The sequence below is a fragment of the Drosophila nasuta genome, chromosome 2L (genome assembly GCF_023558535.2).
Source record: "Drosophila nasuta strain 15112-1781.00 chromosome 2L, ASM2355853v1, whole genome shotgun sequence".
NCBI lineage: Eukaryota > Metazoa > Arthropoda > Insecta > Diptera > Drosophilidae > Drosophila > Drosophila nasuta.
Window position 1 is genome coordinate 9,275,720 of NC_083455.1, and position 11,967 is coordinate 9,287,686.

Sequence of the window (11,967 nt, forward strand, 5' to 3'; positions counted from 1 at the left end):
CCAAAACAAAAATCAATTGGCCTATGAATCAGCTGCTGCTGCTGCTTCGTGTAGTGTTGTACAGGGTCAACATACTGCTGTTTGTTGTATGGTCACTCTAATCGCGCGCAATTCAAATTATACAAAATACTGTTGAGCTGAAATTTCTTAATCTTAATATAAAACACATTCATAAGTTCCCATGTAGATGTACTTCTGTATTTATTAGAGCTTACACAATTAGGTAACATGCACGGCATTTGCTTGGCTATTTAATTAATTCAAATTCTATATATTGGTTGTCTCTATTACTGATTATCATTATCATGCGCTTACACACTATTAATATTTAACATAAATGATTTATTTCTTGCAGCATTAATTTCGTAATCTAAACAGAATTTTCTTGATATTGCACTTGTAATTCGATCTGTTTCTGTCTCTATATGCGTACGTATTTTTATTTTCAATTTTATTTAAATCATTTGAGTAGCCTAAAATGGGTTTATGCATTTTGTTAGTTTTAGATCCCGAATTAAACTAATTAGGTAACATGTAGTCATTGATTAGATATTTTTTGTAAATCTCATTGTTTGTTTTGATTTCTAGCATTGATTCTGGCATTGATTCGTTACGTTTTTTTTTCTGTCATATTTTTGTTTTGTGTGTTTATAAAAAGCCATATAAAATTAGCTGCGCTACAAATATTACAAATATAATATGATAATTTAGTATAAATGTGTGTATATCATGATTAATATGTATCTGTATAAGCTGCTATATATATATATATATATATATATATATTATGTATATACTTGCTAAAATGGACTAATTGACGCCTTTAAATGAATGTGAATGTTGCGTGATATTTAAATATAAATTTTCTGATTACAACCGTATGTACTATTTACTTTATGCTTATATCTTTATGTATATATCTGCTGTATGCATTATTTCAAAGTCCTATTAAACAAATTTCGTTACATTTTTGGCTTAATATGGTTACAATACATATATTGAAAAGAAAATAACGACAGAAGAAACGGCGAAACTGCGCTAATAAAAAAACGTATCTAAACTAAACTCAATTCAATTAAACTAAACTAAATGGAATTAAATTAAATTGAACTAAATTAAATTAAAGGAGATTGCGAATTTTGTTTTACGACTTAAAAGAATATATCTGGCGTATCGAATAGATTCAAGCTCTTCTCCATTAGTGTTCCCGACAGTAGATCCAACTCAACGTGCTCCTCCTCATCCTCTTTCTTCTGGCTATTGGCCGTGGTGTTTACGTTGTTGTCTCCGCCACTTTGGCCATTCTGCTCATATCATCGACTCTGGCATGAGCTGGCCGCTGATGAATTGGATGAGAATGCCGACTGCAGACTGGTCATTGATCCCTTGTAATTGACCGAACTGAGCACTTCGTAGAACAGATTCAATTGAGCGCCAGACGGGCTAAACCAATGCATCAGATAGCTGTCGTTGTGATGCATCACATGAGATCCCTGAACACTCTCCTTGTGACGACAGATGAGCGTGGGCTCCTCACGGAAATAGTTGACGCCTTCACTAAAGTCCTGAAGATCAAAGTATGAAACAGCAGCATCTGTAAAGTGAAAGGGAGAATTCAATATTTTGTTGGGATAAAGTTATTTAAAGGACTCACCATTCTTGTCGGGCAACTCTTGGGTGACGCGATATAGCGTAAAGTGCAAATCGTTGCGCATGACATCAAAGTCCCAGGTGAGCACACTTTTCGGATCTGAATTACGGATGAGCAACTCATGGGTGAAGCCAGGCTTTAGCTCCACGGTCTTGTACAGATTCCTATGATCATGCAGATGGGCGGCCGACAAACGTTTGCCCTCGCTGCAAGCATCGCCAGCGGATGCGGAGAGGGCACGTGACGGCACCGGTGTCTCGCCATCTTCATGATCCTCCAGTGAGTTCATCTTGTACAGCGACTTGGGCACCAGGCCACCCTCATGGATCATGGTCTAAAGAAAAGATTGATGTTTTTAGTAGTGATTCGCTGTGTATCGATTAAGTGTTTTGGCCTTTGGCTTCGCTAAGCTTTTGTTGTCTTTGTCAAGGTGCACAGAAAAGAGAGAAGCGCACACAATTTGCGGCTGGACTTGACATAGTTAAGACAATAGACATTGAACACATCGCAACACACAAGGTGAACGGATAACAACAAGAACAGCGAACGCAACAAAACAAAACTAAACGTCACTTTATACACTATAGAAATGCGTAATGTGCTTGGTTTGCGGGTTTAGAGATTTGAGGAAGCAGCTTACACAATCGCATTGCGCTAAATAACAATGCGTTACGTATTTTTTATGAACTTGATCCACATGCAATAAACGCGTCTAAAAGGATCGCCCAAAAAATGTTCAAGCAAATTGAATAAACAAATTAACAAAAATAAATATGAGCAAATATATATACAGCTGAGCATATACATAAATATAAGACATCAATTCAATTTACCTTACAGGGACCACCCAGAAAATCGGGCACAATTTCCTCATCAATATACTGGGCGAGTCCATCACGCATGTGCTCGCAATCTGGGCCATAGAACAGGAACTTTGAGCGTGTATGTTCATCTAAAAAAAGTAAAAATAAATTCAATGTTTCCCCCTAACAAATTTCGCTAATCAACTCACCAATGAAAGCGCTAACAATGGTCCAGGCAATGGGAAAAACGCGAGGAGCACGCACGACCAGCACACGGCCCATTGTCTCCGGATAGTTGCGTTCCACGGTCTCGGTGATGTAGAGCAGCGCCTTGATGCCGGGACGCCACAAGTGACGCATCGAGAGACCTTCGAGATCGACCAGCAGCGACCAGTTGAGCACTGGTTTATCCAGACGCTCGGCAGACTCATTAATCTTCTGTATGCCCTCCTCGCAAATGTGCAAAGCCTTGAATGGAATTGAATAGAATATAGTTTGTGTTTGTGTCTTAGTTAAGTTTGAATCAACTAACCAATCGCAGCAAACCCTCCATGCCCAAGGACTTGAGCAGACCCTTCACATCCATGTGGCCCAGACGCAGTATATAAATGGGACGACCATCCTTGTCGTGATGATGCCAACCGCCAGGGAAATGCTCAACGACAACAGCCGGCTTGCTGTACTCCTCGAGCAGGGTATCGATGCGATGCTCGCTTCGCCATTTGAGGGAATCGCAGAGCATTGTGTAGGCCTGGTTAACGTGCCAGTCGCGTGCTGACAAGAAACGCAAGATGGTCTGATAACTGGGCATGCGCTCCAGATCATCGACACCATCGAGCATTTTTCGCAGCTCCAGCAGCTTGGACTCCTGCATCGGCGACAATTGTCCCAAATTGCGTGCAATAAAATCGCCATCGAGCAATATATCGTGATGTTCATCGGCAGTCGGTGATTTGAGTGCATTCAATGGCGGCACCCAACGTTCCACATGCGTTATGCCCTCCTCCTTGAGCTGGCTGATGAAGAACTCAATGATCTCCTTGCCCTTGAGCGTCGTCTGTGTGTACTGCTTCATACCCATCTTCTCCATCGAGTGCTCGAACCCAAAGAAGTTCTTAATATCGAGCGTTGCCGTCTGATCGAAGCAAGTCCACTCCGAGTTGTCGGGATGAGCATAATAGCGACAACGTTCAAAGATCTCGATGCGCGATGAGAAGCTTTCATTCACAGCCTCAATGCTGAGCGTACGATTCGTCATGTCCAGATAGTTGTGCTGCAGAAAGAACACGAAATCCACACCGATCAGCTTCTTAAAGATGTAGGGTGCATCCACGGCCAATTTACAGCGTCGACTCGTATTCCGTTTGGCGCCATTCTCGAGGCACTCGTCCTTGATCACCTCACAGTCAAGCACTATGGGCATTTGGGGGCAGGTGGGAAAGCGACGCTCGTAGGCCTAATGAGTGAGGATGACAACGACAACAACAACAAATTTGTTTAATGTTAATTAAGGTAAAAGTACACAATATACCCAAAGTGGCTGTTGCCAATGGCATTGGCCTTGGAGCATTCGCCAATTTATGACATGAACTTGGCCAAGGGCCATGGTCACAGATATAGATATAGATATGGATGTGTGTAGATACGGATACAAGCACTTATATCGCAAAAGCAGCAGCAGCAGTCACGCCAGACATTTTGCCAAAATGAATGTCAATTTATAAAACAGCTGGCACTTTATTTGCACACAACTATAAAACAGCTAATGAGAACCCCTCGAACACTAGCTTTGACTCATTTCAAGTCCAATTTAAAGCGAGACAGCAAAGAAAGACTGATTGAAACAAAACAATTTCAACAATTAATTAGCAATTAGATGTAGTCAATTGTTCTCATACAAGTTAAAAGAAATAACCAGTTGAAAGTAGAGATAAGAATTTGATTAGCTAAAATTCAAACTTATTGCAACAGACTGAAAAATTAATTATCAAATATTTCGCTTCATTAAGCGAACAGATTCGTCGTCAAATTGGAGTTCACAACTCGTTTAATTAAACCCTTGAATTAAATTTTAAATAAACGTAATGAATCAGCGAAATTCCCCAGCATCAATTTACAATGAATAATAAAGAGATTAGCATGATTGAATGCAACATTTCACTCTAATATATTAAAACAAAAACTCGTTGGTACTCTTTGAATGTGAGAAACCGCTCCATATACTACATACTATATACTATATTCAGTATATATATAGAATATTTGCAATACATCAGACTGACTGAAACAAAGAAATCGCCGCACAGCTCATGATAATACAATAAACAATGGCATTAATAAATCGTATTCGCGTTCAGTTTCTTATAGAAGTGTTGCTTCCTCTAGTCTGCGTAATATGGAAAAATATTGGCGAATCTAAAAAAACTTTCCAGTTTTTTATTTCGTTGCAATAAAAACATCACAGAAGACAGGTAGTAAATATACAATTTGCATACAAAAGTTCAAGGCTCTGCTTTTATTAAGAGGAATTCGAAACAATATATATATGTGAGTGTTTCGGATTGAAACTAAAATGCAAAGCTAATAAATATGGTATATTTTTAATACTGAATCTTTTATTAATATAGCCTATGTAAGCTGACGAATTTGATTGTCCCAAATATATATATTAAATTATATTAAAATACTATATTATCTAGTTGCTAAGCAGTCTTAATTAAATGTTGTATTGCGAAAGTCTAGATAAAAATGTAGATTAGATTTATGTGCCAAACTTTCTGCAATAGATTTACGAGTCTAATTCTTTTCCCATACACATTGCGAATAATTCTAAGATATGCTAATAATCTTTTTTAGAACTTTTTAGTCTAACATGCTAGCAATTGTTTGCATCATCTTGAGTTTATTTATTTCGTAATTGTGGACTCATTATCTTGTGTCTATATAAAAGGCGTAAACAAATGCGGCAATAACAACGCGAAAACACTTTCTACGCCGCATTCCAAACAATTATTTGGAGGGGGCTGCAATATATCAGCTTATGCTCATATATAATTCCGGGAGGCGTTTCAAAATTAATTCTCATGTGTTGCGTGTGCCAAGAAATTTCTCACGTGCCCTTATCGATTTCAAATTATAATTATTTTATAATATTAATGGGAAAGATCTGTAAAGCTATTATACCACACACACACACACACACACACAACATAACTATCTCTCATTTGTGTGTCATCGCTGTTCAGAAATGTTGTTTTAGAAATTCCAGCAAAGTTGTCCGGGCTTGAGACAAGGACATGGACATGGAGAGCGTGTCCTTTAAAATGGCGTAGGGCAGGCAAGCATTTTCAATGCCTCCTCGCACGCTACATGATAATTAAGCCAGCCGCAATAAATATTTAAAAAGTTCAAGGGAGCGATGGATAGGACGACAACACGACAACAACACAACATAGTGCCAGGCACGTGTTTTCCTCAGCTATCTTGTCTGGGAAAAAAAGCAAGACAGACAACTTGTTGTCGTCTAAGCCAATATATTCCTCATTGAGCTCAATTATTTAGTTTGCCGGAGCGTGTGAACAGCCACTTGAGCTGCACCGAGACCCATTTGAACTATTTATGAGCAGCACAGCAGCAGCCTAAAGCCCATAAAGTACTTGGGCGAACGGCAGATTTACGACCTGGACCAGCAAAGCTTGTTCCTTGCGATAGTGTTGTAAATTCAGCTTGCTTCTCCATTCATAGCAAATGCTAATTGGCCATTAAAATAGCACTGCTGACACACTATAAGACCGAGAGAGAGAAAACAATGAACATGCGTCCCACACACGTTAATGGACCGCCTATTGTTTGTTGTCGTCGTCTTTTCTAAATATAGTAAACAGTGCGAATTCTCTGGCACATGTGACGTATGCGTAATAACACTTCTGATTGACGGCTTCCCACTCAAACTGAAACTCAAACTCAAACTCGACACTTACACTCTCTCATTCTCATTCTCCCTCTCGTTCTCACTTTGACACTCATGCCAAATGGAAATTGATGATGGCCTTGAGCGTTGCATTTACCCTAATGCCTTCGGGCTGTTACGTCAATAACCAACAGCAACAGCAAAGGCAAAAAAAAGAAGAGAAAACGATTGCAAAACCCTCGCAATATAATTTCTTGTGACGCGTATATAAATAGCTGACATTTAAAACATATCTTTTAAATGGAAATTGTGTTTTACCTCAAATGCATTCGACTCAAGGGGTTTTCCTTTGTGTGCGGCTAAATATATAAACTGACTTTAGATACCATATCTATATGGTGACCTTTATAGCACGCTTTGAACCTCCTTTTTATGGTTATAATTACGCTAATATCTGTTGCACGTGTAATACAAGACACTTGCGAGCAAGTAAAATGTGTGGCCAACGGTTAATTCAAAGTGGAAAATGAATAAAATATATAACAAATAATATATAATAATAATATAATATATATAACAAAAAAGTTCTGCCATAAAAGATAAGAAATCCCAAATATTCCTATTTTAATATTCAAATATATCAAATTCAAAGTGGAAAATGAATAAAATATAATAACAAAAAAGTTCTGTCATAAATGATAAGAATAATTGACGAATAAATCAGCAATATTTGATTTAACATTTTTACATAAAATGTCGGACTAACAAAATTCCATTCAGTTAAAATAGAAAAAAGTGAATTATAAAAATAATTCAAATTTAAAAATTACTTTAATATTTTAAATTATGAACTGTAAATTGTAAATTTGATAGATCTTTACATTTATAATCAAATCAACTTCTGAGAACATTTAATAACTAAATAGTAAACTTGATAGATCTTTAAATTTATAATCACATTAACTTCTGAAACCATTTAATATGTAAATTTCCTATTTATGGAGATAAACAAACAACATAGTCATCGCCTATACAAATATAAGAAAAAGAGACAACTTGTCCCATATTTGCAGGGCAAATTCCATATTAATTGGATGATTATAGCACGATATTATCTACCCCCTTTAGGGCTAGCTATTCCAAGTCGAACTCAGTCACAAGATAAATTCGACGCCAATTGTGAAGAACTTTCTTATCTGACAACATGGCACTTTTGTACTTTGTACTCGCAAGTTTCATTGACATTAGATATATGGTGCTGCTTATTATTTCCGTCTTGCAACGGAAATACCTCGCAATAGAAGTTTCAGTATTTCGTATTTCAATGGCCATCAACAACATTGCCTCAAACTTTATCACTTAACTTTCTAAGAACTTGAGCTAATAGATTTTAGAATTGCGTCAAGCAAATTGGCAACATGCTTCCCAAAACGTGACCAAGTTTGTTACTAGGGATGAGTATTTAAGTATGTATGTATAGTAAAGCGATTATTTTTACTGTTAAGCCAATTAGTTACGACTTACTGCGGTCATTAGTTTGTTTGTGTGCATCTGTTTGTCTTACTCTCTATCTGTTTTTTATTTCGTTGTATTTATTGTAAAGTCATTGACATTAGGTCGAAACAACTTTTGTACCCAACAATAACAACAACATCGCAAAAAAAAAAAGCTAAGCAACCTAATTCAATTGATAATAATAAACAAATTCGTTTGCTTGTCCCGCGCATCACTTAATTAATGCGCCATTTGTCGGCGCAATCAATTTATGCAGCGAATTTAATTAACTAGACTTAGCAGCACACATACAAATACACATACACATATACATGTACATATGTAGGTGTAGTTGTGTGTATGCTTAGGTAGAACCAAAATGTTTGCCAGGCAGTTTTGCATACCATTATCGGAAAATAAACCCAATTAGTTGATAGCTTGCAATGTTATCAGCTGTCTGTCAGGGCGAATACCCTTTCCAAGGGTATTACGCTTTTGTCATTGACTAGCAAAACAGTTGATAAAGCAATATATTACTGCACTATATATTATATAATATTTAGTGAATTGATAGTAATCTTATTTGAAAGAAAAATAATCTGCAAAATATGACCCTAAGAATTTAGTCAGAGATTTTAAAAAGTTTAATATGTAAATTTTAAAATTCTATAATTCCATATAATCAATATCTTCACTTTTATATCATTTGGTTGCTTAATAAATAACTAATTAGATTGAATATAGAAAATACTCTATTAATAATAGAATACCTTAATTCAATTTAGCTAACAAATTGAAAAGGTTACTAAATTTACTTTTTTCTAATAACTTTTTTTTAATAAATGTTTAAAATTCACAGTAAAGAATAAATTCTAAAAATTTGAACAAACAAAATTTCAGTTTTTTTTTATAAAAATCGTTATATTCTAAGAACTAACATGTATTCGACTATTTTAACTTTTCTACAAAAAATCACAAAAAAAAGAAAAATATCAAAAAATGTAGGTACATATAATACGTCATTACATTTGGAAAGTGTACTAATTGTTGTTTAAATATTCAAATAATATGTATTATATGCATAATTTTCGTATTTCTACTGCTACTAACAAATTGACAATTCGATATACCCCAAAATATAAAGAGTATGCAAATTTTCCTAAAAAACCCATGATTAATGATAAATTCAATGTGACAAAATTCCATATAGATAGTAATTTACGTATAGCTGGATACGTGGGTGGGTAGGTCCTATATCATTAAGCTGTCATAGCTGTCAGTGAGAGCATTTAATATTTAGCATGCTAAAGATAAGCACTATCCCTGTCTCTCTCGCTCTCTTTCCCTGCCAGTTATTGTTGTGTTGTCTAATTTGTTTTTGTCAAGTATTATGTCGCATCTCATTCTCTCACTCTTACATATAGTTAAATTGTTTTTTATTGCAAACAATTGCCCATAATCGCATATTTCCTGTCACTGTCTCATTGTGTGAGGCGGATCTGGAATGCAAAGCACGAACTGGGCAGCTGACCGACGCGACATTCTCCGCACCTCGCCCTTCCCCTTAGCCCAAAGCCCTCAGCCCACAGTTGGGATGCTAGGTATAGGCGGCTTTCCATTCATGAAATTACATACGCGGGTTATTCAATTGAGAGAGAGACCAAATTGGAGCGTGAGAGAAAGGCGCGTGAGAGAGGAAGAGAGCGCCAAGGTTAATTTTATTTATCTGCTGCAAGCGATGCGCTCACGAAAGAATGAAAGAAAGAAGGTAAATGCAAGCGGAAGACTTTGAAGCAAGCTGAATGGATGAGTGATGGATTGGGGAAATGCCAAGTAAATGAGAATACGTGTAGTACTTGAACAAGAAACAACATTAACACAGACACGCTCCAGGCGCATGAACACACACACATGCACACACCCACACGCACACACACACACGCACGCATCGCAGATACTTTGTATGTGGGCGGTTTTTATGCGACACACGCCTACTGCAAATAAGATACACACCTTCATAACGAGCTCAAAGGGATATTTGTAGACGCGAACAGGCGATTGAAATTTTTGCACCATTTTGCTGCTGTTTTTGTTGCTTTTTGTAGTAGTTGTTGTTGGCACACTTGACACTGGTTAAAAATCAATTTCTACTTAATTCTCTTGATTGCACTTTTCACTGCACAGACACACGCGCCAAAATGCGCCCGTTTTATTTTCAATAAGCAGTCTAATTTTGAGCAATATATTTTTTTTGTATTTATTTAGACAGTTTTTCAACAAAATGTATAATTATTGTTGTGTATATATGACGAAGTATATGTTGAAGTGTTCGTGTTCCTTTGCAGCCCCAGCGTTTGTTGTGCTTGCAACTGCTGCAGCTGGCTGAAAAGAAAGCCTTTCCTTTTTTGTGTACACTCCGCGAGCGTTTGACTGTTTTTGTTAGAGGTGCGCGTGACCGCAGCTTCAGAAATCCAAAATGTACTATTTTACTTTTTAAAATATACCACAAAATACTGCGACCAGAAATGAGAATTTGGTCACATAACATTAAGTGTGGCGCATGAATGAATATCTCTTTGAAGAACTATAAATATTTTTCATACATTCTTCTCTGATTTGTAAAATAATTTTATTTGAATCTATTAACGGCTAACTCGATATAATTGGTGGTACCTTGTTACATGGTCACGCTGTTAATATCAAAATTTTCACGAAACTTATCTGGCGCATACCGTTAACTTAACATTTACTTATTTCAACTGGGCTGTAGACATGTCAAATCAAAAAAGCCTTATATTTCAGCTTGTTATCAACGATTTTTTAAATATTTTAAACTGATGAATGTGAACTGTAATGGCGCGATGCAGAAAGAGTGCTTGCTTTGTGTTCTTAGTCACCTTAACTATACTGATGGTATTCTTCTATTACATCATGCTTGCTAATTGGAAAAGCGTTTCTACTGTTTCACGTCTACAATCCGATGTTCAATGTCTCACGGTAAAAATGATATATATCAATTTATACTACTGATAACGTTTGTTGGTTTTTTAGATGTCTCTTCTCCACCAGCAAAAGGGAGCCAAGCCCGATGGCCAGCCAATTAACGCTTTCGGCTGTCTTTCGGGCGATACTCAAGGATCGATGGGAGCGTCAGCTTTGACAGGCTGTGACACACGAGAAATGGCTAGTTATCTTGATTCCTTATTTAAGCGTAAATTTGGCACTGTTATGGATGACGTTTATCATTTAAAGAAGCAAGTAATGTCTTTTAGATGCGACTCACCTCAGCCCATTAAACAAAGTGAGACTTTAGCACTGCCAACTTCTCGAATTAATTACGCTTCTGAAGATTTGGGTGCGCGTATAAATCATATAACGGCCAAACCTTTGGGCGGCTCAAACATTTTCAAATCAATACTGGGTTTGGATTTTAAGGCAAATCCGCCGGTGAATATGTTGCGGTCAAGCATAACACCTGGCTCATGTTTCGGTTTTCTTGGATCTAATGCGACAATCTCGATTCGGTTAGCTAAGGTTATAATCGTGGAAGAAATAGCATTAACTCACATACCCAAAGAATCGACACCCACTTTTACTACTGATAATGCTCCAAAGGAATTTGAAGTTTACGTAGGTCGCAGGTTTGCCAGAATTAAATTGAAATGTCTAATGTTATGTTTTTAACAGGGTTTTAAGCCAGACAAGGAAAAGGAAATGCTAGGACAATGGACATACGATAATGCTCCCAAGAAACGTACCCAAACTTATAAAGTTAACAACAATAATCCTTTAAGAAGTTTGGTTTTTGTAGTCAGTTCAAATCATGGCGCCAATACCACTTGCGTATATCGGTAACTAAATCCGTTAAAAACTAGTTTTATTACTTAATTTTCTACTGTTTTGCAGGTTGGAAGTATTCGGAAGAGTTCTTTAAAATTGTGTTTGTTTAAAATTTGTATTTTGTTTCGTTTTTGCAATATCTGTTATAAATTATGAATATACTAATATATATATTTATACATTCAGCGATAACACATTACGATATTGCGGCAGTGTGACTCATTTTCATACCTTTTCTGCTCGATAATTAACGCCTAAGCAATAATCGA

At 36.7% G+C, this 11,967-nt stretch overlaps 2 protein-coding genes across 2 annotated transcripts; one reads left to right on the plus strand and one right to left on the minus strand.

The window, feature by feature from the left end:
• Window positions 1–219: 219 nt before the first annotated feature.
• Window positions 220–10,283, minus strand: LOC132798743 (protein real-time). Its single transcript, XM_060810709.1, has 6 exons — window positions 9,872–10,283; window positions 2,987–3,910; window positions 2,664–2,922; window positions 2,485–2,603; window positions 1,655–1,985; window positions 220–1,594 (listed from the first exon to the last, which is right to left on the minus strand). Exons 1-6 carry the CDS (start codon window positions 9,932–9,934, stop codon window positions 1,314–1,316), a joined length of 1,977 nt encoding a protein of 658 aa, XP_060666692.1. The 5' UTR covers window positions 9,935–10,283; the 3' UTR covers window positions 220–1,313.
• Window positions 10,284–10,660: 377 nt separating this feature from the next.
• On the plus strand, window positions 10,661–11,916 carry LOC132798747 (SUN domain-containing protein 2). Its single transcript, XM_060810712.1, has 4 exons — window positions 10,661–10,855; window positions 10,910–11,488; window positions 11,546–11,709; window positions 11,765–11,916. The coding sequence occupies exons 1-4, from the start codon at window positions 10,712–10,714 to the stop codon at window positions 11,790–11,792; spliced, it is 915 nt and encodes a 304-aa protein (XP_060666695.1). The 5' UTR covers window positions 10,661–10,711; the 3' UTR covers window positions 11,793–11,916.
• Window positions 11,917–11,967: the final 51 nt, after the last annotated feature.